This window comes from Scyliorhinus canicula, unplaced genomic scaffold, assembly GCF_902713615.1.
Source record: "Scyliorhinus canicula unplaced genomic scaffold, sScyCan1.1, whole genome shotgun sequence".
NCBI classification, from domain to species: Eukaryota; Metazoa; Chordata; class Chondrichthyes; order Carcharhiniformes; family Scyliorhinidae; genus Scyliorhinus; species Scyliorhinus canicula.
The window spans coordinates 4,174,483-4,196,887 of NW_024055461.1; the positions used below are offsets into that span (position 1 = coordinate 4,174,483).

Consider the following 22,405-nt stretch of genomic DNA (forward strand, 5'->3'; position numbering starts at 1 on the left):
ATTGAACTCGGGGGGATTCCTGGAATATTCTCCGAGTTGTTGATCTCCGTTAAACGGAGGCGTCTCTTATACCCGATTAACACCGTGTTCTGTACAGTTTAATTTGTGCTGATTTCCATTATTTAACAGTCCCTCTCATTGCTTCCAATAAGTGGAGAAATGACCAGTTCATGGCCTGCTTCAGTGGAAGATAAAACATTTATTCTTGAAGTATTGTTTAATTTGCCGCAAATTCCTGATATCCTGTGTTCCCAACACCAGTGAATGTTAGACAGCCGGTGGTCAGTCAAATTAGCGGCAATGATTTGGATGCTAAAGCATAACTTTACTGATCGCCGCGTCCGTTCCGATTCATTAACTTATCTGTCAAAAGCTGGTGTGAATTTTATGTTTCTCTGTCAACTCACTGCTGAATTATCAGGCAAGCGGCTTCTTTCACCGCTAATGTTCACAGGACTGTCTGAGATTCAGGGACAGTTCGAGAAATGGAAAGAGAGACATTGTGTAATTTGAGAGTTTCTTCTTGTCGACAGACCCACATTGTACAGTGATGACCATCCGCACTGCAAATGTAATCACGTCATTCATTCCCTCATTTAGTTACATTTCGTCAGCTAAATTATACTTTATTGTTGTTATGGGATAGAGACCAAGAGTGTTGCAAATCAGACAGACGGACGATTTATTCCCTGATAATGCAATTTAATCTGTTTATGTTCATCCTTTTATATTGCAGTGTAGAAATAAAGAGACTTCATATATAATGGAATTTAATTTTACTTAGAGATGCTCAAATATAATTTTCCATTCGGAAGAGAATAGACATTACAATGAATACATACAGCCAAACAAATATACCGATACCGATCTAATGTCTTTTTTAAATAATATCCTATAGTAAATCTCTGAGTCCATTCTGTTGGGGGTGTGGAAGGTGGGCCATGGATCCAGTCACCGCCTCCACCAGGGAATCAACAGGCGGCGCCTGGAAAGCCGCCCCCTTCTGTCGGGTATTTAAATGCCGCTCACTGGGACCCGAATCCAACAGTCCGGGAGCTGGTTTGTTCACTGAGTTCCTGACACAACCATTTCCCCCAAATGACCAGAAGGATGAGGTGGGCCATTTCTCTCAGTTTGTTGCTGACTTTCTTATCCCGTGAGTAGTTTTTATTGTCCAAGTCTCTCACTGTTACTGTCTCAGTGTTAGTCTCTATGGAATGTTCCAGAGTCACCAATCATTTCACCAGCATTAATCCTCGGGCTTTTTGATATATTTTTACAGGTGTCCAGTCGGATGTTGTGTTGACTCAGCCAGAGGCAGAGACCGGGCGTCCCGGAGGCTCCCTGACACTGACCTGTAAATCCAGCGGCTTCAATCTCGGCAGCTACTACATGGCCTGGATCCGCCAGGTTCCCGGGCAGGGGCTGGAGTGGCTGGTTAGCTACTACGATTCATCTAGCAACTACTACGCCCCAGCAATTAAAGATCGATTTACTGCGTCCAAAGACACTTCGAACAACATCTTCTCTTTGGCCATGAGGAGCCTGAAGACCGAAGACACCGCCATCTATTACTGTGCAAGAGACCACAGCGAGAGGAACCAGGGCTGGACCCGCACAAGAACAGCTCGAGAGGGAATTCAGCAACTTGCAGCTTAACCTGAAGGTCAGCACTTGATTCAAATCTAATATTAATGTCAGTGATCAGAGTCATTGCACACGCTGCTTCTTACATAACTCACATAGAGAAAACTAAACAATGAAACCGAACAAACCAATCAATCAAATAGGATGAGCTTTTGTCTGTTTATATTTACTGTTCACAGTTTCAGCAATTAGAGACTTGGCTATAATCCTGGTTTTATTATTTCGGATTCTTGGAGAAAGCGTATGTACATTGGGTTTTATAAACTGCTGTCAAATTGTAAATTAGGTCAGAAGTAAACGTGTATTTGAAGTGAATATTGAGCGGCAGGACTGAACAGAGAGTGGGTGCAGTTTTTGTGCGGGTGTCTGTCACTGTGACTACAGGGGGTCACAGTGCTGTGCACAGCGACATCTTCATACAAAAACCTCAGTGATAGAGTTTGTTCAAATTGGTGATCAGCGCCACAGCAGGATTGTCAATGTAAATGAATTTTAAATAAAACAACGTTTGGAAGTAATATTAGTTTGCAAAAAGGTATAAAAATTTTCCACTTTATCACTGTTCGCCGACTCGCTAAATCTGTACAGAGGGTTTAAAAGTGTTCGGATCCTCTTTATAAATGTAATGACCAGGACAAGCTGAAATAACTCATCCATTCGCTCTTGGAAGAGACAGAGTTAGTTTTTTGAGGGAGCAGTGAAATTAAATCTCTGTATTTACAGTTAACAGTCTGCCGCAGTATTTGACACGCTGTGTCTCACTGTGATAACTGGGACACAGCAGTTACTGTCAATACAAAAAGCCCCTCAGCACTAATTAACTGAGGCTGGCTCAGTGCTCGCTTTTACAATCCAACTTTATTCACAGTGAAGCATTAATTATGTCCATCACTGCCTAAGTAATAAGAATTAATGTGGAAAACTGGTGGTCGTTATTTAGTCACAGTTGGTGTTTTCAATTACATTTCCATGTCTGTGAAATATAAAACATTCGGTCATTTATGAAGAGAGAACGGTATCCACAAATATTAATATAATTTCCTGAAAAGTAATTGTGGATTCTCTTAGCCGTTGGTTTGTGGATGTTTAAAATAATGCTGGATTTCTGTCTATTTTATGCAGGTGCGGTTATTGTATGGATCTGCCCAGGGAATGTGACACTGTGACTACTTCGACTACTGGGGACAGGGGACCATGGTGACGGTGACTGCAGGTAAGAACCATTCCGTCATTTACCAACTGTTTTACTGTATTTGTTTTAAATTTTTCTGCATTTTCAAAATCCATTCGTTCACTGAAATGTGTTTTGGTGGATCATGTATTGAGATGTTGTTGCAATGTTTCATTTGATTCTGCTGAAAGGGGGATATAGAATCCCGCGGTTTCTTGACAGAAGGATGCTGCTGAGGGATTCAGTCCCTGTTTGCTGTGATCTGATGTTTATTTGCTGAGGGTACTGTGTGGCTGGGTTACTTTAAATACAAAACGTCTGTTTTTACCCCATGTTTAATCTCGGTTCTATCTAATGTCTGCAGCTTGTACCGTCTTCCGCACAAGTGTTTGAGATCGAACCCAACATTGACAAAATGTGCTAAAGTTTCTGTATTATCTTATTGAACATGTTCTGCTTACTGAAAGTGCTGATGATATTATTCAAGTTTTCTGTTTAGTTTACCTGTTCATTCATTTGATGACATGAGGGTTTGGTGCTCTAAATTGAGATGTTCTTGCAATGTTACATTTGGTTCTGTTGAAAGTGTTTGTAGAATTGAGCTGTTTCTCCGTGATGTTTCACTCCTTCAGTGATGTGATTTGGTGTTTTCCTGCTGAGGAATGTTTTTGGGTGACTTTGTGTAGAAAAGTTTGTGAAACGGTTTGGTGTGTCTGTATTGTTTCAACTCGGTGACACGGAGCGGTTACACGTTTTGTGATTGAATGCAGAGTCTGCGTGTTTGCAACTGCTTGTCGCCGGATTGTCGGCAGAGAACAGGGAGGCTGTTTCTGCATCTTGAAAAAAAAGTGAAAATTGCAGATTAAACTAAGCCACGTTTTACCACAAATCCTTTCCGAGCACAAGTTGTTGCTGCAATCAGTTTGCCGTTTGTGCAAAGTTTAATCTCGGTGGCATCTGATGGTTGCAGCTTTTACCATCAACTGTAAACATTAAAAGCATTTAAATGTGTTTGAAAAATGACTCAGTATGAAAAAAATGGTTAAGTTTCAATATTTATTTGTTGTTAATATTCGAGCACCTCGCAATGCTATTGCTGTTATTCCACATTTCTGTTTAGTTTAATAATTCATACATTTGGTTACGAGCTGGTTTGCTGGATATTGATATTTTCCTACAATGTTAAGTTTGATCCTGTTCGATGTAGAATTGAGCTGCTTCTCCATAAACGGGTTTCAGTCCTTCATTGATGTGATTTTGTGTTTTGTTCTGTTGAGGAGATTGTGTATCTGGGTGACTTTAAATGATTGTGATCTGTCAAACGGTTCAGCGTTTCTGCATTGATTCTGCATTGTTTAAACTCGGTGTCATTGAGCGGTTACACGTTTTCTGGTTGAATGCAAACAGTCTCGGCGTTTGAAAATGCTTGAAGGGCGAATGTCCGGAGAAAACAGCCAGGCTTAAGAAAATAATCTAATAAAGATATGTTGATGCATTTTGTTATTTTAACTGAAGATTCCAGATTAAACGAAATAATGACTGAAACGCCCATGCCGAACATAGTAACATTTATATAATTCAAACAATTGCAATGCGGTGATACAACTCCATATTAACCAAAGCTTATTATATATTAATATAATTCATCATTAATCACCTTTTACAATCCTGCTGTGTTCTGCACGAGGTTAACATGACCGGACAGGTTTCTAGGCTGGAAATACTTTGTAATTCCAGTTATTCTATTATTTCTGTGGCGCTGCAACCATATTATCCCTTCACTGTAATGCGCAGTTGGATAGCGAGGGAATTATCACCAATCTAATCTTAAACAGGTTTCTGAGATGTGGAAGTCGCTGCCAATCAAGGAATTGTTCCCATTATTTTATTTGTATTATAGGAAAGTTCAGATTGCCTATGGCAAGAGATTGAAAAGTAAAAGCTTGAATGTCAAACCGATTTATTTATTTACAAAAGGTTAACAGTACCTTTGCATTTTATAATGACATCCTGTCTCCCATAGCTGTGCTCTACACACGATAGAATTATAGGAAAACAGATGATAGGAAAGAAGGAATGATTATATCTTAGCTTTAGGCTTAAATTTTATTAAATGCTAAATTCAACATCAAATTGTCGACGCTACTTGCTCATAATGGGTCAGTTTTACAAATGATCTGAATAAACATTACTGAGCTGGTCTCGTTATATTCATTACTTTCTGAGAATAGATGGAGTTTATGATTTATCAATGTGTTCAGAAAGGCGCAGATTTTACACATTTGTAGGTTAATTGGGCAATTGGAGTAAAAAAATTAAAATGTGAATACAGTCAATTAAATGTTAAGATGTTTCCATCTAGTAATTTGGAGTTTATTGCTCAACATTGTTTGATTGTCAGGTTGTTTTAATTAAACCCCAATTATTTCATAAAGCTCTGGGTAAAATAAGTTAGGGATTATTGAAAGCTATTTTTATTATATTTATTATTATAGTACAGATAATCGAATAAAGAATTAGCTGACAATTAACAATAACTTACAATACAATATCAGTGAGAATTAATTCAACATAAATGACCTCCTACAATTGAGTTGTATCCTGGCAATATCTCAAATGTTTTAGAGAACTTTAATAATATCTGAAATGAATTTAGGAAACAATACATTTCTTCACACTGCTGTGTACAGCTAAACTATTTTGCTGATTACATTCTTTTGCTCTGATTCTTTTGCTGATTACATTTAATTGTGATTTAGATCATATCAGTGGGTAATGTGAATATTTTCTGGTTTGTTTAATTATTGCCCTGTCACTGAGTCACTGTTCCGTCATTAATCTACCCTGAATCTGTAATATTTAATCTGCTCATTTTCAGCAAAACTACTTTTTGCCCAATTATCGAGATTTGAGACAGACAGGGAAAAATAGTTAAAAGTCGAATATGATATTGAAATTAATGTCAGTTTAATTTCAAATAAATTACTGAATTATTGTTGTCGGAAGTTGACCATTGATCAATTAGAATCAAACAGTTTCATGAAACTGACAGATTGAACAGATCTATCTGCTGGAACTCGATTGTTGCCATTTGTGTCTGTTCAGTTTCTGTGCGTGCGGTCACTGTGCTGGGACCAGGAATCTTCCTGACTGGTTATAAATCTTCTGCTTCATTTTCCAGTATTTCAGGGAGTACAATTTGATCAAGTCCTTCAATAAAACTTGTATCTGTGAGAAATGTGAAAATTTTACTTGATGTTTGACAAGGCGACTCAGAAAGGTGATTCCTCATCCAGATTGTGACAGAAAGAATTCAGCAACGCCAGACAGGCTGGAGAAGGAGATTTGGTTGATTTTTACGCAGTGATATATTGGTTTTGGGAATTTTCGATTAGGCAATGCAGAGAGAGATTTACTGGGTTACATTCCGTGCTATTGTAATTCTTGATCTATTTAATGGGTCAGTGCAGCGGAGAAATCCCTTTGCATTTTATTTTTAATCCTATCCTAGGATTTTGGAGGCGCTGGCAAGGCCAGATTTTATTATATATGCCGAAGTGTCCCCCCGAAAAGTTTAGATGTGAAACATCCTCTAATAGCTGCAGTCCATGTTGCGGAGGGATATCCGCGATATTGTCAGGGAGGGAGTTCCAAAATTTTGACTCGGTGACAGTGAAGGAATGGCGGTGTATTCCTAAATCAGGATGGTGAGTGTCTTGGAAGGGAACTTGCAGGTTTTGGTGCACTCATACATCGACAGAAACATATACACACTCTCGCTCTCTCACACACATTCTCTCTCATCCTCACACAAACTCATTCTCTCACACACATAATCACAATGCTTCTTTCAAACATACACACTGTGCCTCGCACACAATGACTCTCACAATCTCACTCTCAGACACACTGTGACGATCTGCCTCTCTCACACACATATTCGCTCACACGCTCTCACTCACACACGCTCTATCGCACACGCACTCTCTTTCACCAAATCTCTCTGATACACCTTGCCCCTCTCTCTCTCTCTCTCTCCCATGCTCAAACACACAGACCCTCTCCCTCACATACATGCATAATCGCTCTTCAAACACCGCATGTTTTCTTTCAGGCTCTCTCTCACACGCATTCCCTCTGATACATACACAATATCTCAGACGCACACAAACTCGCCAACATATTATTAACCTCTCACTCTCTCGCTCTCACGCACTCTCTCACGTGCACCCTGGCACATGCCCTCTCTCTCGTGGACACTGTCTCATTCTCTCTCTCTGACAAACAATCTATCTCTCTCTTTCAGGCATGCAGTATCTTACTCTCTCATATTCCCTCTCTCTCTGACACACACTCTCATACGCACATTCTTCCTCTCACACACTCCCTCTCTATCACAGACACACTATCTCAGACACACACATCTCTCTCTCTCTCTCATACAGTCTCACATCCATAATCGCTCTTCAAACAGAATCATTCCTTCTTTCACACACACAATCTCAAACATACTATCACTCTCCCTTTCTCTCACACACTTCCACAGACACACACATGCACCCTGGCACACACATACATTCTCCCACCTGCTCTCTCTCATGCACACTGTGTCCCGTGTCTCTCTCACACAATCTCTCTCTTTCGCACATGCACACTCTCATACACACACACATACACACACAATCACTTATCTCTCTCTGTCACACACACAAACACTAGTACATACATATCTCGTAAACACATTTTCTTTCACTCAAACACAGACATGTTCTTTGGCATACTCTATCACACGTTTTCAGAAACACACAAACGCATCCCCACATTCTGCCTCTCTCTGACACACGTGGTCTCTCTCTCTCTGTCTTAGGTACACACCCACATGCTCTCTAATCTCTCACACACACTCAATCATACACACACTATATCGAACTCATGCACACAATCTCCCATTTCCACACACTCTCACACATATTGCCTCTCTCACTCACACAGAAAATCTCACACACACACATCCCCTCACACACATTCACACAAAAACTCTCCCTTGCACATTATTTTATTCTCCCTCTAACACCTATCTCACATACATACACATACTCTGTCTCTCTCTCACACACACACAGGAATACACACATATGTTCACAAACACTTACACTCAGAGGCGCAACACAGCAACATACACACAATCAAGAAAACACACACACACAGCAGCACACAAACAGGAACAGACACACACGCTCACAGACAAACATGAACACCGAGGAACACGTACACAGGGATACAGAGGGATACACACACACCACACGCTCACACACACATACACAATGAACACCTAAGAACTCGCACACAGGGACACACATAAAGAACACACGGACAGCTGAGAGTGACTGTTCGTGACATCAAGGCAACATTTGAACCAGTGTTGCATCAAGGAGCCCAAACAAAACTGGAGTCAATGGGAATCGGGGGGAAATTCCCCGCTGGTTTGAGTCATACCCAGCGGAAAGGAAGATGGTTTTGGTTTTTGGAGGTCAATCATCTCAGTTCCAGGACATCACTGCAGGGGTTCCTCAGTGTCGGCCCCGCCATCTTTAGCTGCTTCAGCAATGACCTTCCAAAAGTCAGAAGTGGGGATTTTGGCTGATCATTGAACGATGTGCAGCACCATTCACGACTCCGCAGCTACTGAAGCAGTCCATTGCTAAATGCAGCAAGATCTGGACTATATCCAGGCTTGGGCTGACAAGGGGAAAGGAACATTCACACCAGACAAGTGCACGCAATGGACATCTCAAACAAGCGAAGATCGAACGATCACCTTATGCCATTCAATGGAATTACCATCGCTGAATCTCCTGCTGACCATTGACCAGAAACTGAACTGGACTCGCCATATACACTGTGTGGCTGTGACAAGAGGTCAGAGACTCGGAATTCTGCATCCAAAACACCTCCTGACGCCCCAAAGCCTGTCCACCATCTGCAACACCAGGTTAAAGTCCAACAGGTTTGTTTGGAATTCCTAGCTTTCGGAGCGCAACTCCTTCATCAGGTGAGTCACCTGAGTGAGACTTCTTACTGTGCTCACCCCAGTCCAACGCCGGCATCTCCATATCACCATCTGCATGGCACATTCAGGAGTGTGATGGAATACTCTCCACTTGTCTGGATGAATGCAGCTCCAATGACACAAAAGTAGCCCGTTTAATTGGCACACCATCGACAACCACTCCCTCCCTCCACCGCTGAGGAACACTGGCAGCAGTGTGTAACACCTACAATATGCTCTGAAGGAGCTGGTCATGGCTGCTTGGACAGCACCTTCAAATCTCACAACAGCTACCATCTGTACAAGGAGACACATGGGAACATCACCAACTGGAATTTCTCCATCAAGCCTCTCACCATCGTGACCTCAAAATATCACATTGTTTCTTCACTGTCCATGATTCAAAATTCTGGAGCTGCCTCCCAAACACCACATGGACTGCAGTGGTTGAAGAACGAAGCTCACCACCATCTTCTCAAGGACACTGAGGGATGGGAAATAAATGCTGGCCCAGCCAGAGACTCCTACAGCACAAGAATGAAGAAAACACACTCTCTGACACAATATGACACTAATTTTACAGCCTGAAATTGACATTTTCAACATGAAAATCTATTAAGTTGGAGGAAGGTTCATTGTTCCAGTTCCGAATTGTTTTGTACAGAATGAAATTACACCGACATTAAAGCAGCTGCCCAGTGATCTGTCTGACTGTACACAGCCGGTGTTACTGACAGTATTAAAGCAGCTGCCCAGTGATCTACACTGCTGTCTGACTGCACACAGCCGGTGTTACTGAAAGTATTAAAGCAGCTGCCCAGTGATCTACACTGCTGTCTGACTGTACACAGCCGGTGTTACTGAAAGTATTAAAGCAGCTGCCCAGTGATCTACACTGCTGTCTGACTGTACACAGCCGGTGTTACTGAAAGCTGATCAATGTGGAGAATCAGGACAGGATGGATGGAGAGGAAGAGGAGGAGGTGGGGGTGGTGCAGCCGAATGGAGGAGCCCCCAGCTCGGCTGTGGTCAACAGACAAGAGAAAGCTGAGCCTGAGCGGAATGTCATCCAGAGAAACATCGCCCGGCTTGGCCCGGAGTACCTGAATGATCACTCATTCACCCTCACCCACACTCACTCACCGTCACTCACACTCACTCACACTCACTCACACTCACCCACACTCACTCACACTCACCCACCGTCACTCACACTCACCCACCGTCACTCACACTCACCCACACTCACTCACACTCACTCACTGTCACTCACACTCACTCATGCTCACTCACCGTCACTCTCACTCACTCACACTCACTCACTGTCACTCACACTCACTCACCATCACTCACACTCACTCACCCCTGTTCACACTCACTCACAGTCACTCATACACACTGACTGATTAACCCATACTCATTTACCGGCACTAAGTCACAATCCCTCCCTCAATCATCACCCTCATGCATCCATACCCACTAACCCACATTCATTCACACACCCACACTCAACTATGCACATCGTCAATCACCAACCCTCATTCCCTTACCCTCACTCACTCACAGTAATCCATCCAAACTAACTCACCCTCCCTCACCCACCTTGTCATCCACATTCACTTCCACACCCTCACTCACCAACCCTCACCCAGCCTCACTCACCCACCCTCACTAACCAACCCTCACCCACCCTCACTCACCCACCCTCACTAACCAACCCTCACCCAGCCTCACTCATCCACCCTCACTAACCAACCCTCACCCTGCCTCACTCACCCACCCTCACTCACCCACCCTCACCCAGCCTCACTCACCCACCCTCACTAACCAACCCTCACCCAGCCTCACTCACCTACCCTCACTAACCAACCCTCACCCAGCCTCACTCACCCACCCTCACTAACCAACGCTCACCCAGCCTCACTCACCCACCCTCACTAACCAACCCTCACCCAGCCTCACTCACCCACCCTCACTAAACGACCCTCACCCAGCCTCACTCACCCACCCTCACTAACCAACCCTCACCCAGCCTCACTCACCCACCCTCACTAACCAACCCTCACCCAGCCTCACTCACTCACCCTCGCTAACCAACCCTCACCCAGCCTCACTCACCCACCCTCACTAACCAACCCTCACCCAGCGTCACTCACCAACCCTCACCCACCCTCACTAACCAACCCTCACCCAGCCTCACTCACCCACCCTCACTAACCAACCCTCACCCAACCTCACTCACCCACCCTCACTAACCAACCCTCACCCAGCCTCACTCACCCACCCTCACTAACCAACCCTCACCCAGCCTCACTCACCCACCCTCACTAACCAACACTCACCCAGCCTCACTCACCCACCCTCACTAAACACGTCTCACCCAGCCTCACTCACCCACCCTCACTAACCAACCCTCACCCAGCGTCACTCACCCACCCTCACCCAGCCGCACTCACCCACCCTCACTAACCAACCCTCACTCAGCGTCACTCACCCACCCTCACTAACCAACCCTCACCCAGCCTCACTCACCAACCCTCACCCAGCCTCACTCACCCACCCTCACTAACCAACCCTCACCCAGCCTCACACACCCACACTCAATCACCCCACTTAAACTCACTCACCCTCACTCACCAACCCTCACCCACCATCACTCACTCACACTCACTCACCCACCCTCACTCACCAACCCTCACCCAGCCTCACTCACTCACACTCACTCACCCACCCTCACTCACACTCACTCACACTTACACACATTCAACCAGCCCACTCACACTTACTCACTCACCCCCACTCACCCTCGCTCACCAACAATCACCCACCCTCATTCACTGTCACTCACTCGCCCACTCTCACCCACATTCTCTCACACTCATTCACCCACACTCAACCACCCCACTCTCACTCGCTCACCTTCACTCACCAACCCTCACCCACCTTCACTCAATCACTCCAACTCACCCTCACTCACCAACCCTCACCCATCCTCATTCACTCTCACTCACTCACCCACCCTCACCCTCACTCACTCACACTCATTCACCCACACTCAACCACCCCACTCACTCACTCATCCTCACTCACTGACTCACACTCACACTCACACACACTCACTCACCCACACTACTCACACTCAGTCACACTCACTCATCCTCACTCGCCAACCCTCATCCCCTCTCTCACACTCATTCACGCAACTACATTCACTCACTCCCACTCACCCTCACTCACCAACCCTCACTCACACTGACTCACACTCACTCACCCACAGCCAACCACCCCACTCAAACCCACTCACCCACTTTCAATCACTCACACTCACTCAACCACCCTTACTAATGGAAATCACTCAGTCCCTTCACTCAGCCACCGTCACTCACTCACAATCACTTATTCACTCACTCCACACAACTTAATTCACTCCCCTCACTCAACCAGTCTCACACGCCCAGCTTCGCTCACTTTTCATAACTCACGCACCCTCATTCACCCACACTCATTCGCTCACCCAATGTGATTCACTCACCCACACTCATTCACCCTCACTCATCCACCCTCATTCACTCAACTTCATTTACACGCCCTCACTGAGCCTCACCTTCATTCACCCACCTTCACTCACTCAGTAGGCCTCATTCACACATCCTCGCTCACCCACTGTCACTCACTCTCCATCATTCATCCACCCTCCCTCACTCACCCACCATTACTCACGCAGCCACATTCATAAACCTCAGATCACCCAAAATCTCACTCAACACCAAACCGCCCACTCATTTATTTACATGCTGTGGAGATGCTGGCGTTGGATTGGGTGAGCACAGTAAGAAATCTGACAACTCCAGGTTAAAGTCCAACAGGTTTGTTTGAAACACTAGCTTTCGCAGCACTGCTCCTTCCTCAGGTGAGTGAAGAGGTAGGTTCCAGAAATATATATACAGACAAAACTCTATATGTATGTTTCTGGAACATATCTTTTCATTCACCTGAGGAAGGAGCAGTGCTCCGAAAGCTCATGTTTGAAACAGATCTGTTGGACTTTAACCTGGTGTTGTAAGACTTCTTACTGTGCTCATTTATTTTCAACCACCACCGTCGCCCATGCATCCTCCCTCACTCACCAATCTATCCTCACTCATTTACAATCACACGCTCATGCTCCACACTCATACGCGCCCACCATTGTTCATGCACACACACTGACACACCCAGCCACCCCCTTCTCACTCCCGCCCTAATTCACACCCCTGCTATCTCAACCTCATTCACTTGTCCCCTTGCTCACTAAATGGAAGGAGTTAGTCTGCAATGAGAGAGGAAGAGAGAATTGGAGCGAGGAGTGAGAGCCAGTGTGCACGAATGTGGTGGCCTGGAGAGGCGGCAGTAGGACCCAGGAGAAAGAGAAGAGAGCTGGAGGGAAGCGTCAGGGTCGGGGGCGGGGAGAATTGTAAAGAGGACGTGGGAAAATATCGAGGGAGAGGAACATGTCAAAGAGTCATGGAATAGAGCAGAGAGCCCTGGAAAAGGTAGAGAGATGGGGAAATGTGCGGGAAGCCTCGGAAAAGGCAGAGAGCTGTGGAAACCTGCGGGGAGCCTGAGAAAATATAGAGAGTTGGGGAAAGCACAGGGAGCCTGGGAAAAGGCAGAGAGCTGGGGAAAAGCACAGGAAGCCTGGGAAAATATAGAGAGCTGGGGGAAAGCATAGGAAGCCTGGGAAAATATAGAGAGCTGGGGAAAGGACAGGGAGCCTGGGAAAAGGCAGAGAGCCGGGGGAAAGCACAGGGAGCCTGGGAAAAGGCAGAGAGCCGGGGGAAAGCATAGGGAAGCTGGGAAAAGGTAGAGAGTTGGGGAAAAGCACAGGGAGACTGGGAAAAGGCAGCGATCTGGAGAAAGTACAGGGAGCCTGGGAAAAGGTAGAGGTTTGGGGGAAAGCACATAAGCCTGGGAAAAGGTAGAAAGCTGGGAAAACGTGCGGGGAACCTGGGAAAGGGTAGAAAGCTGGTGAAACGTGCGGGGAGCCTGGGAAAAGGTAGAGAGCTGGGGAAAAGCACAGGGAGCCTGGGAAAAGGTAGAGAGCTGGGGGAAAGCACAGGAAGCCTGGAAAAGGTGGAGAGCTGGGGAAAAGTGCGGGGAGTCTGGGAAAAGACAGAGAGCTGGGGAAAAGCGCAGGGAGTCTGGGAAAGGGCAGAGAGCGGGGGAAAGCACAGGGAGCCTGGGAACAGGCAGAGAGCTGGGGAAGAGCACAGGAGCCTGGGAAAATGTATAGAGCTGTGGGAAAGCGCAGGGAGCCTGTGAAAAGGTAGAAAGCTGGGGAAAAGTGCGGGGAGTTTGGGAAAAGGCAGAGAGTTGGGGGAAAGCGCAGGGAGTCTGGGAAAGGGCAGAGAGTTGGGGAAATAGGACAGGGAGCCTGGGAAACATTTGAGAGCTGGAGGAAAGCAAAAGGAGTCCGGAAAATGCAGGAAGCGGGGCGAAAGCTCAGGGAGCCTGGGAAAAGGCTGAGAGCTTGGGAAAAGCGCAGGGAGCCTGGGAAAAGGCTGAGAGCTGGGGAAAAGCACAGGGAGACTGGGAAAGGCTGAGAGCTGGGGAAAAGCGCAGGGAGACTGGGAAAAGGTAGACAGCTGGGAAAAAGCGCAGGATGCCTGGGAAAATGTAGAGAGCTGGGAAAAAGCACAGGATGCCTGGGAAAAGGTAGAGATCTGGGAAAAAGCACAGGATGCCTGGGAAAAGGTAGAGAGCTGGGGAAAATCACAGGAAGCCTGGGAAAAGGTAGAGAGCTGGGGAAAAGCACAGGGAGCCTGGGAAAAGATAGAGCTGGGGAAAAGCGCAGGGAGACTGGGAAAAAGTATAGAGCTCGGGAAAAGTGCAGGGAGCCTGGGAAAAGAAGGAGCTGGGGAAAAGCGCAGGGAGACTGGGAAAAGATAGAGCTGGGGAAAAGCACAGGGAGCCTGGGAAAAGAAGGAGCTGGGGAAAAGCACAGGGAGACTGGGAAAATGCAGAAAGCTGGGGAAAAGTGCAGGGAGCCTGGGAAAAGGTAGAGAGACGGGGAAAAGCACAGGGAGCCTGGGAAAATGTAGAGAGCTGGGGGGAAAGCGCAGGGAGCCTGGGAAAAGGTAGAGAGCTGGGGAAAAGCACAGGAAGCCTGGGAAAAGGTAGAGAGCTGGGAAAAAGCACAGGATGCCTGGGAAAAGGTAGAGAGCTGGGAAAAAGCACAGGATGCCTGGGAAAAGGTAGAGAGCTGGGGAAAATCACAGGAAGCCTGGGAGACGATATGGAGATGGGGGAAAGCACAGGGAGCCTGGGAAAAGATAGAGCTGGGGAAAAGCGCAGAGAGACTGGGAAAAGGTATAGAGCTGGGGAAAAGTGCAGGGAGCCTGGGAAAAGAAGGAGCTGGGGAAAAGCGCAGGGAGACTGGGAAAAGGTAGAGAGATGGCGAAAAGCACAGGGAGCCTGGGAAAAGGTAGAGAGCTGGGGGGAAAGCGCAGGGAGCCTGGGAAAAGATGGAGCTGGGGAAAAGTGCAGGGAGACTGGGAAAAGGCAGCGAGCTGGGGTGGGGGGGGGGGGGAACACATGGAGCCTGGGAAATGGTATAAAGCTGGGTTAAAGTACAGGGAGCCTGGGAAAAGGCAGAGAGCTGGGGAAAAGCACAGGGAGCCTGAGAAAAGGCAGAGAGCTGGGGAAAAGCACAGGGAGCCTGGGAAAAGGCAGAGAGCTGGGGAAAAGCACAGGGAGCCTCGGAATGGGTAGCGAGCTGGCCGGGGCGGGGGGGGGGGGGGGGAGGGGGGGGGGACACGGAGCCTGGGAAATTGTATAAAGCTGGGTAAAGTATAGGGAGCCTGGGAAATACGAGAGCTGAGTAGTGAGCAGGTGAGATGACCAGAGAGCTGAGCGCAGACAGGGGAGAGAATCTGCAGGAACACGGGGAAAAGTGGTAATTGCTGGGCCAAAGCCAATAATCAGGTGGCAAAGTGCCATGTTCTGGGGAAAAGCACAAAGAGCAAGTGGAAAGTTCCAGAAGCTGAGGCAAAGAGCAAACAACCTGGAAAGATGCAGCTGGGCAAATTACAGAAGTGGAGGAAAGATCAGAGAGCTGGGAAAAGCGCAGAGAGCTGGGAAAAGGACAGGATTCTGGTTATCGCGGATACATGGAATGCGGAGTTCATCCCACAATCTGCTCCGCCATAATCATATTGAATGGTGCAGGAGACCTGAGGGACCGAATGGCCGCATCCCGCTTTTAATGTCCAGGGTCCTGTAATTGGAGAATTTTGGAGTTACTTGCACATGTGCTCAAACGTAGAATTTTATAGTCATTATTTAAATACCTGGATGATTTTTCTGAAGCAAAGTCACGACTCCCTGTTTTGGGGAGTGGGTGTAGTGAGGTGGAGAGAGGGGGGACATCAGTCAGTTTGAACACAGGCAATTTCCAAACAGCAATGACCGAAATGAAGAGACAACTTCTTTATCACAAAGTGCTGTTGGTGGAAAAAACATTGGTGTCATAAATAATGGTGAAACCCTCCGCTCTGCTCATTTAAAGGAATGAATGGTACATTTTCAGATTACACCACAATGCTAATTTATGCAAGGTGTTAGAAATGGAGAAAGAGATGTGAGTTTCTAAAGAGGGAATAAACAAATGGTGATTCTCAAAAGTTAGAAGTAACAGAAGCTCAAGTATGGATGCAGTTTTAATGCGAACGGTTTATGATAAATTTGTAACTTTATCCAAATTCTAAGTTGTATGATATCTTAATGACAAATCCCAGAGTCTAACTTGTTCAATTGGCCGTTCTCTCCCAGCGACACCGTCTCCGCCCGCTCTCTACAGCCTGGTCTCCTGTCAGCAACACAACACCGACGGCTCCGTCACCTACGGCTGTTTGGCGATGGACTACTCCCCAGAAATCACCAGCCTTACCTGGAAGAAAGATGGGCAGCTGATCAGCACTGGAGTTAAGGAATACCCATCAGTGAGAAACAAGAAGGGAACCTACACCCTGAGCAGCCAGTTAACCATCACCGAGTCAGAGGGGGAATGCAGCAAAATCAGCTGTGAGGTTCGACACAGCGGCTCAGACAAGAGCATTGGAATGACATGTAAGTGTTATGGAAACTGCGCGAAGCAGAACCGCTGTGATTACTTTATTTACACCTTTGGCAATAACATATTTATGATAAAGTGTGCCGTTCTGATTCCTGAGGAAAATATTGGCCGCAGAAAAACAGTTAAAATATAATAAATCATTTTATTTGTCACACCATCTTCTGCAAGAAATGTCTAAATTGTGTTTCTTGAAGGCCCGCCTGGTGTCCCTCCACATGTTATCCTCACCGTGAGTTCCAGTGAAGAAATCACAAGACAGAAATTTGCAACCATCGTCTGTTCAATTAACGATTTCCAGACAAATTCAATCACGGTAAAGTGGCTGAAGAATGGACAACCCATGGCTTCAGGAATTGTCACCTCTCCCGCCTGTGAAGTGAACGGGAACTTCTCGGCGAGCAGTCGGCTGACAGTCTCCGCTGGGGAATGGTTCAGCAAAGCGGTCTATACCTGCCAGGTCACTCATCAAGAGGTCACCCAAAGTCACAACGTCACCGCGTCTGGTAAGAGATACAAACAGAGGAAACAATAAATCATCCTGCATTCTGATGTTAATCCAAATCAGGAATTTATTAAAATCAGGACAAAGCACAGAATAACTTCTAATTTACTGCCATGTAGTTTGTGTTTCATTCTGATGTAAGAGCTGCATTAGGATTGCTCACCATTCAGGATTTGATCAGCAGAGAAATAAATGTTTCCCTCTAATTTGAAGTCATTTAGTGAGTGAGGTGGATTTGATATCAGCCTTATCCTGAGACAGCTGATTATATTTGAGAGGCAGTGGGTGTCTGAACCCCTTTATTGATAACAGCTCCAAGGAAAATTGTTGGAAAGTTCATTCAACCTATTTGTAAATCAGCCTTCCGTATTAGGTTTCCGAGATCAGGATTGGAATATTTGTATTGGGAATGCTGCAATACTCGTTCATTAGAATGCCATTGGTGCTGACTGTATTTCACAATGAGAATCGTTTAAGATGACCAAACTGGTTTTCCATTGTGTACAGAAGATTAATGGCGATCATTAGAAGTTTCGAAGTTGATTTATTCCCATTGAGTGAGTGAAGACTGAATCCTTCTGTCCTGATTCTGAAGATGAAACTTGTGTTGATTTTCATGTTTTCATTCACAGATCCTTCCAATTGCATTACCGCCTCAGTAACAATACTGCCACCACCAATAGAACAGGTCTTACTGGAGGCGACTGTAACCTTAACCTGCGTCATTTCGAATGCTCCTTATGGAGTCAACGTGTCCTGGAGTGAAGCGAAGAAGCCGCTGAAATCAGAGATTGCCGACCAGCCTGGGGCAGATACTGAGAGCGTGGTCAGCAAATTAAACATCTCGACACAAGCCTGGCTGAGTGGGGCTGTGTTTGACTGTGTGGCGAGCCATCAGGACCTGCCAACTCCTTTAAGAATTTCAATCCACAAAAAAATAGGTGAGCGGTGAAACTGAAGCAATAAGTGAGTCATTGTGTCTATTTCTGGTGTCAGTGCAGCGGTCAGTATTTAGCATTCAGTGTATTTATGGTCCATTCTGATTGGTAATTCCACGACTAAAAATTTTGGGCCTGTTGATCTTAAGGGGGAAATTGCTACGTAGATGAAGGAACAATGAATTAAAGGCAGTGATATGGGATTTAGACGGAGCTAGACCAATGGCCACAAGACGTAGGAGCAGACGTAGGCCATTCAGCCCAACAACACTGATCCAGCCTTCAATGAGATCATAACTGATCTGATGTGATGATCTTCAACTCCTCTTTCCCGCCTTCTCCCGCTGTTACCAGACACCTAAACGACCCTCTTACGGACTGACCTCATTAACACTACACCTCTGTATGCTTCACCCGATGCCGGTGTTAAGTAGTTACATTGTGTACCTTATGTTGCCCTGTTATGTATTTTATTTTATTTCCCTTTCTTTTCATGTACTGAATGATCTGTTGAGCTGCTTGCAGAAAAATACTTTTCACTGTACCTCGGTACACGTGACAATAAACAAAATCCAATCCCATATCTCTCATTGGTTTAAAACATGTCTCTCTCAACCTTGAACATACTGAACAACCCAGAATCTACAGCCCCCTGGGTTAAATAATTCTACAGCTCCCCGACGCTCTGAGAGAGGAAATTCCTTCTCATCTCTGTCTGAAATGGGCGAACATTGACTATGTGATCCTGCACTCTGGTCCGAGATGCTCCCACAAGGGAAAACAATCTCACAGCGACTACACTCCGAAGCTCCCTGAGAATCTTTCATGTCTCAATTAGGCCGCCTTCATTCTTCTAAACTCCAATCAGTCCAGGCCCAGCCTACTTAACCTCTCCCCATAAGAAAATCCCTCCATACTCGGGATCAACATCATGATACTTCTCTGGACTGCCTTCAAAACCAATCTGTCTTCCTTAGATAAGGGCACCAAAACTGTTCAAAGTATATCAAGTGTAGTCTAACTAATGCCTTGTATAGTTTTAGCTCGACTTCCCCATGTTTATATTCTATTCCCTTTGAAATAAATGTCAACATTCAAATTGTCTCCATATTACCTGCAGAACTTGCGTTTTGTGGTTTCTGCGCGAGGACCCCCAATTCCCCCGTTACCTCAGCTTCCTACAGTCTTTCTCCAGCTAAATAATATTCCATTATGTTCCTCCTCCTACCAAAGTGTCTCACCTCACATTTCTCAACATTATGTTCCATCTGCCAAGTTTTTACTCAGTAACTTAAGCTGTCTCTATCCCTCTCTAGCTTTTCTGTAACCTCACCACTTGCCTTTATATTTTTGTCATCTCCAGCCGTGGGAATAGTACATTCATCTATTAAACACAGTTTTGAAATTTATGTATATTACATCTACTGCCCGCCTTTCTCTAGCTTTCTCCTTATCACCTCAAATAAGGGCAATAAATTTGTCAGGCATGATTTCACCTTCACGAAGCCGGGCTGACTCTGTTTGATTATATTGAGTATTTCTAAATGCTCAGCTATTGGATCCGTTATAATGGACTCGAACCGTTTCCCACTGACAAATGTTAAGGTCACTGGCCTATACTGTAGTTACCTGTTTTTGTCTCCCTCCCTTTTGAATAAGGGTGTGACATTGGCAGTTTCCCAATCCTCTGTGAGTAAGGTGGGAGGAGCCTGGTGTGGAGTTTAGACACCAGCACAGAACAGTTGGGCCGAATGGCCTGTTTCCCTGCTGTACACTTTCTGAAAATTTCGAATCCAATATCCGTAAATTCTCAGGGAAAAGGTTGTGTCCACCTCTGCTCCGAGCTGGGAACCCGGACAGATCCTAAAGTGGAAAATGGAAACCTTTAAAATCCAACACAAAACACATTTCTCCCACATCTAACCCGCGGTTCCATTGTCTCCGGAATTCCCCATTTTATTGACATTTATTGTACATTTTCTGCAGATCCCAATCCGCGGGAACCGTCCGTCTCTGTCCTCCTGCCCTCGGCTGAAGACGTCTCCGCTCAGAGATTCGTCTCCCTCAGCTGCTTAGTGAGAGGTTTCTCCCCCCGAGAGATCTTCGTCAAGTGGACCGTCAATGACAAGCCGGTGAATCCCGGGAACTACAAGAACACCGAGGTGATGGCGGAGAACGGCAATAGCTCCTTCTTCATGTACAGCCTGTTATCCATTGCAGCGGAGGAGTGGGCCAGCGGCGCTTCTTACTCCTGTGTGGTGGGACATGAAGCCATCCCCTTGAAGATCATCAACAGAACGGTTGATAAATCCAGCGGTAAACCCAGTTTTGTGAACATTTCCCTCGCTCTGATGGACACCGTTAATTCATGTCAATGAGAATCTATTGGTTATATTTTGAACTAAAATAAAAATAATAAAGATTTTTTTCCTCCAATTGTGATTTAAATGTACAGCCGCCTAATTAATGGAGCTTCCACTTTGCTGATATTAGATCTGTTCAATGAGACCCGGATTTCTACAGGTCTCGGCCCCAATTCTGATACAACCAGAGCTCCCAGCTCAGATACACCCTGGGTTAGAGACAGAGTAAAACTCATTCATTCCAGGATTCAGCAAAATATCTTCATTGTCTTTCCTCCCGCTGAGGAGAAATCGGATCATTCCCCATTTCAGACAAACAAACACATCACATTTAGATCTCGGTGTTCCTGCTTTTCTCATTGTCCACCCCTTTAAAATTAATGTCACCTTTAAATTGCTGTAACACACCCACTGGGAACTGAATTGAGGATCACACAGAAACATGGACCAACAATGCCCAGTCAATGAGAGGGCAAAGTGAAATTGTTAATCCACTGTACCCGCACTTCCCCAACAGAGAGAGGGGGAGGGGCATTAGTTAATCCACTGTAACCCACTTCCCCAACAAAGAGAGGAAGAGGGGCATTACTTAATGCACTGTACCCCCACTTCCCAGGCAAAGAGAGGGGTAGGGGCATTAGTTAACACAGTGTACCCCCACTACCCAGGCAAAGAGAGGGGTAGGGGCATTAGTTAACACACTGTACCTCAATTTCCCCAGCAAAGAGAGGGGAGGGGCATTAGTTAACACACTGTACCTCAATTTCCCCAGCAAAGAGAGGGGGAGGGGCATTAGTTAACACACTGTACCCTCACTTCCCCAACAAAGAGACGGTGGGGGCTGAGTTAATCCACTGTGCACCCTCTTCCAACAATGAGTGGAGCGGCATTATTTAATCCACTATACCCACACTTCCCCAACAAAGAGAGCTAAGGGGCAGTGCTGACCCATTTTACCTCCACTTTCCCGACCAAAAGAGGAGGTAAGGTGACTATTGAACTCTCTGTATCTCCACCTCCAGCAGGGAGAACCCAAAGGCAATTTGCTGAGCTGACCAGAGAGAGGGAGATTATTAACTCAATACTTCCCAGTCCCCAAGCAGAGAGTTTGGAAGTAAACGGTTCTCTAGACTAAGAACTCAGTTACTGACATTACAAGGCGGCATGTAGCTTACTGGCTGAAGGCTTTAAAAGACCATCATGATAAAGATGTTCTTAAAGTATCTATTTATGCAACAGCATTTTTAACACCCTTGTTCCTCTTATCCGTATGCTGAGACCGATTCCCCAGAATCCAAATCCAGATGGTGTTTGAATTCTCGCTGGGTTTTCACTGTTCTCTCCTGAGGCACCTCCTTGTATTCTTGCATTAGGACACCTGATGTCAGCTTGCAACTCACAGAAAACACATTTATAAGCAGAAAGTTCAACATATTCTACAACAGTACCAATAATACCCACAACTGGCAAAGCTACAGGCAAATGATACAAATACACAGACAGATAAACAGACACAGACACTACACATACATGCACACAGACCCACAAACAAACACATGCTCACACGTAGACACAAACACACACATGGACACACACATAGAAACACATGCATAAACATACAC

At 45.7% G+C, this 22,405-nt stretch overlaps 1 gene segment (V, D, J or C); it reads left to right on the forward strand.

Annotated features, from left to right (window-relative positions):
- The first annotated feature begins 1,036 nt into the window (after positions 1 to 1,036).
- On the forward strand, positions 1,037 to 20,860 carry LOC119959659. The segment is given in 7 exon segments: positions 1,037 to 1,156; positions 1,283 to 1,601; positions 2,820 to 2,860; positions 16,677 to 16,973; positions 17,175 to 17,483; positions 18,115 to 18,423; positions 20,407 to 20,860. Coding segments are annotated over 7 exon segments (1,725 nt in total).
- Positions 20,861 to 22,405: the final 1,545 nt, after the last annotated feature.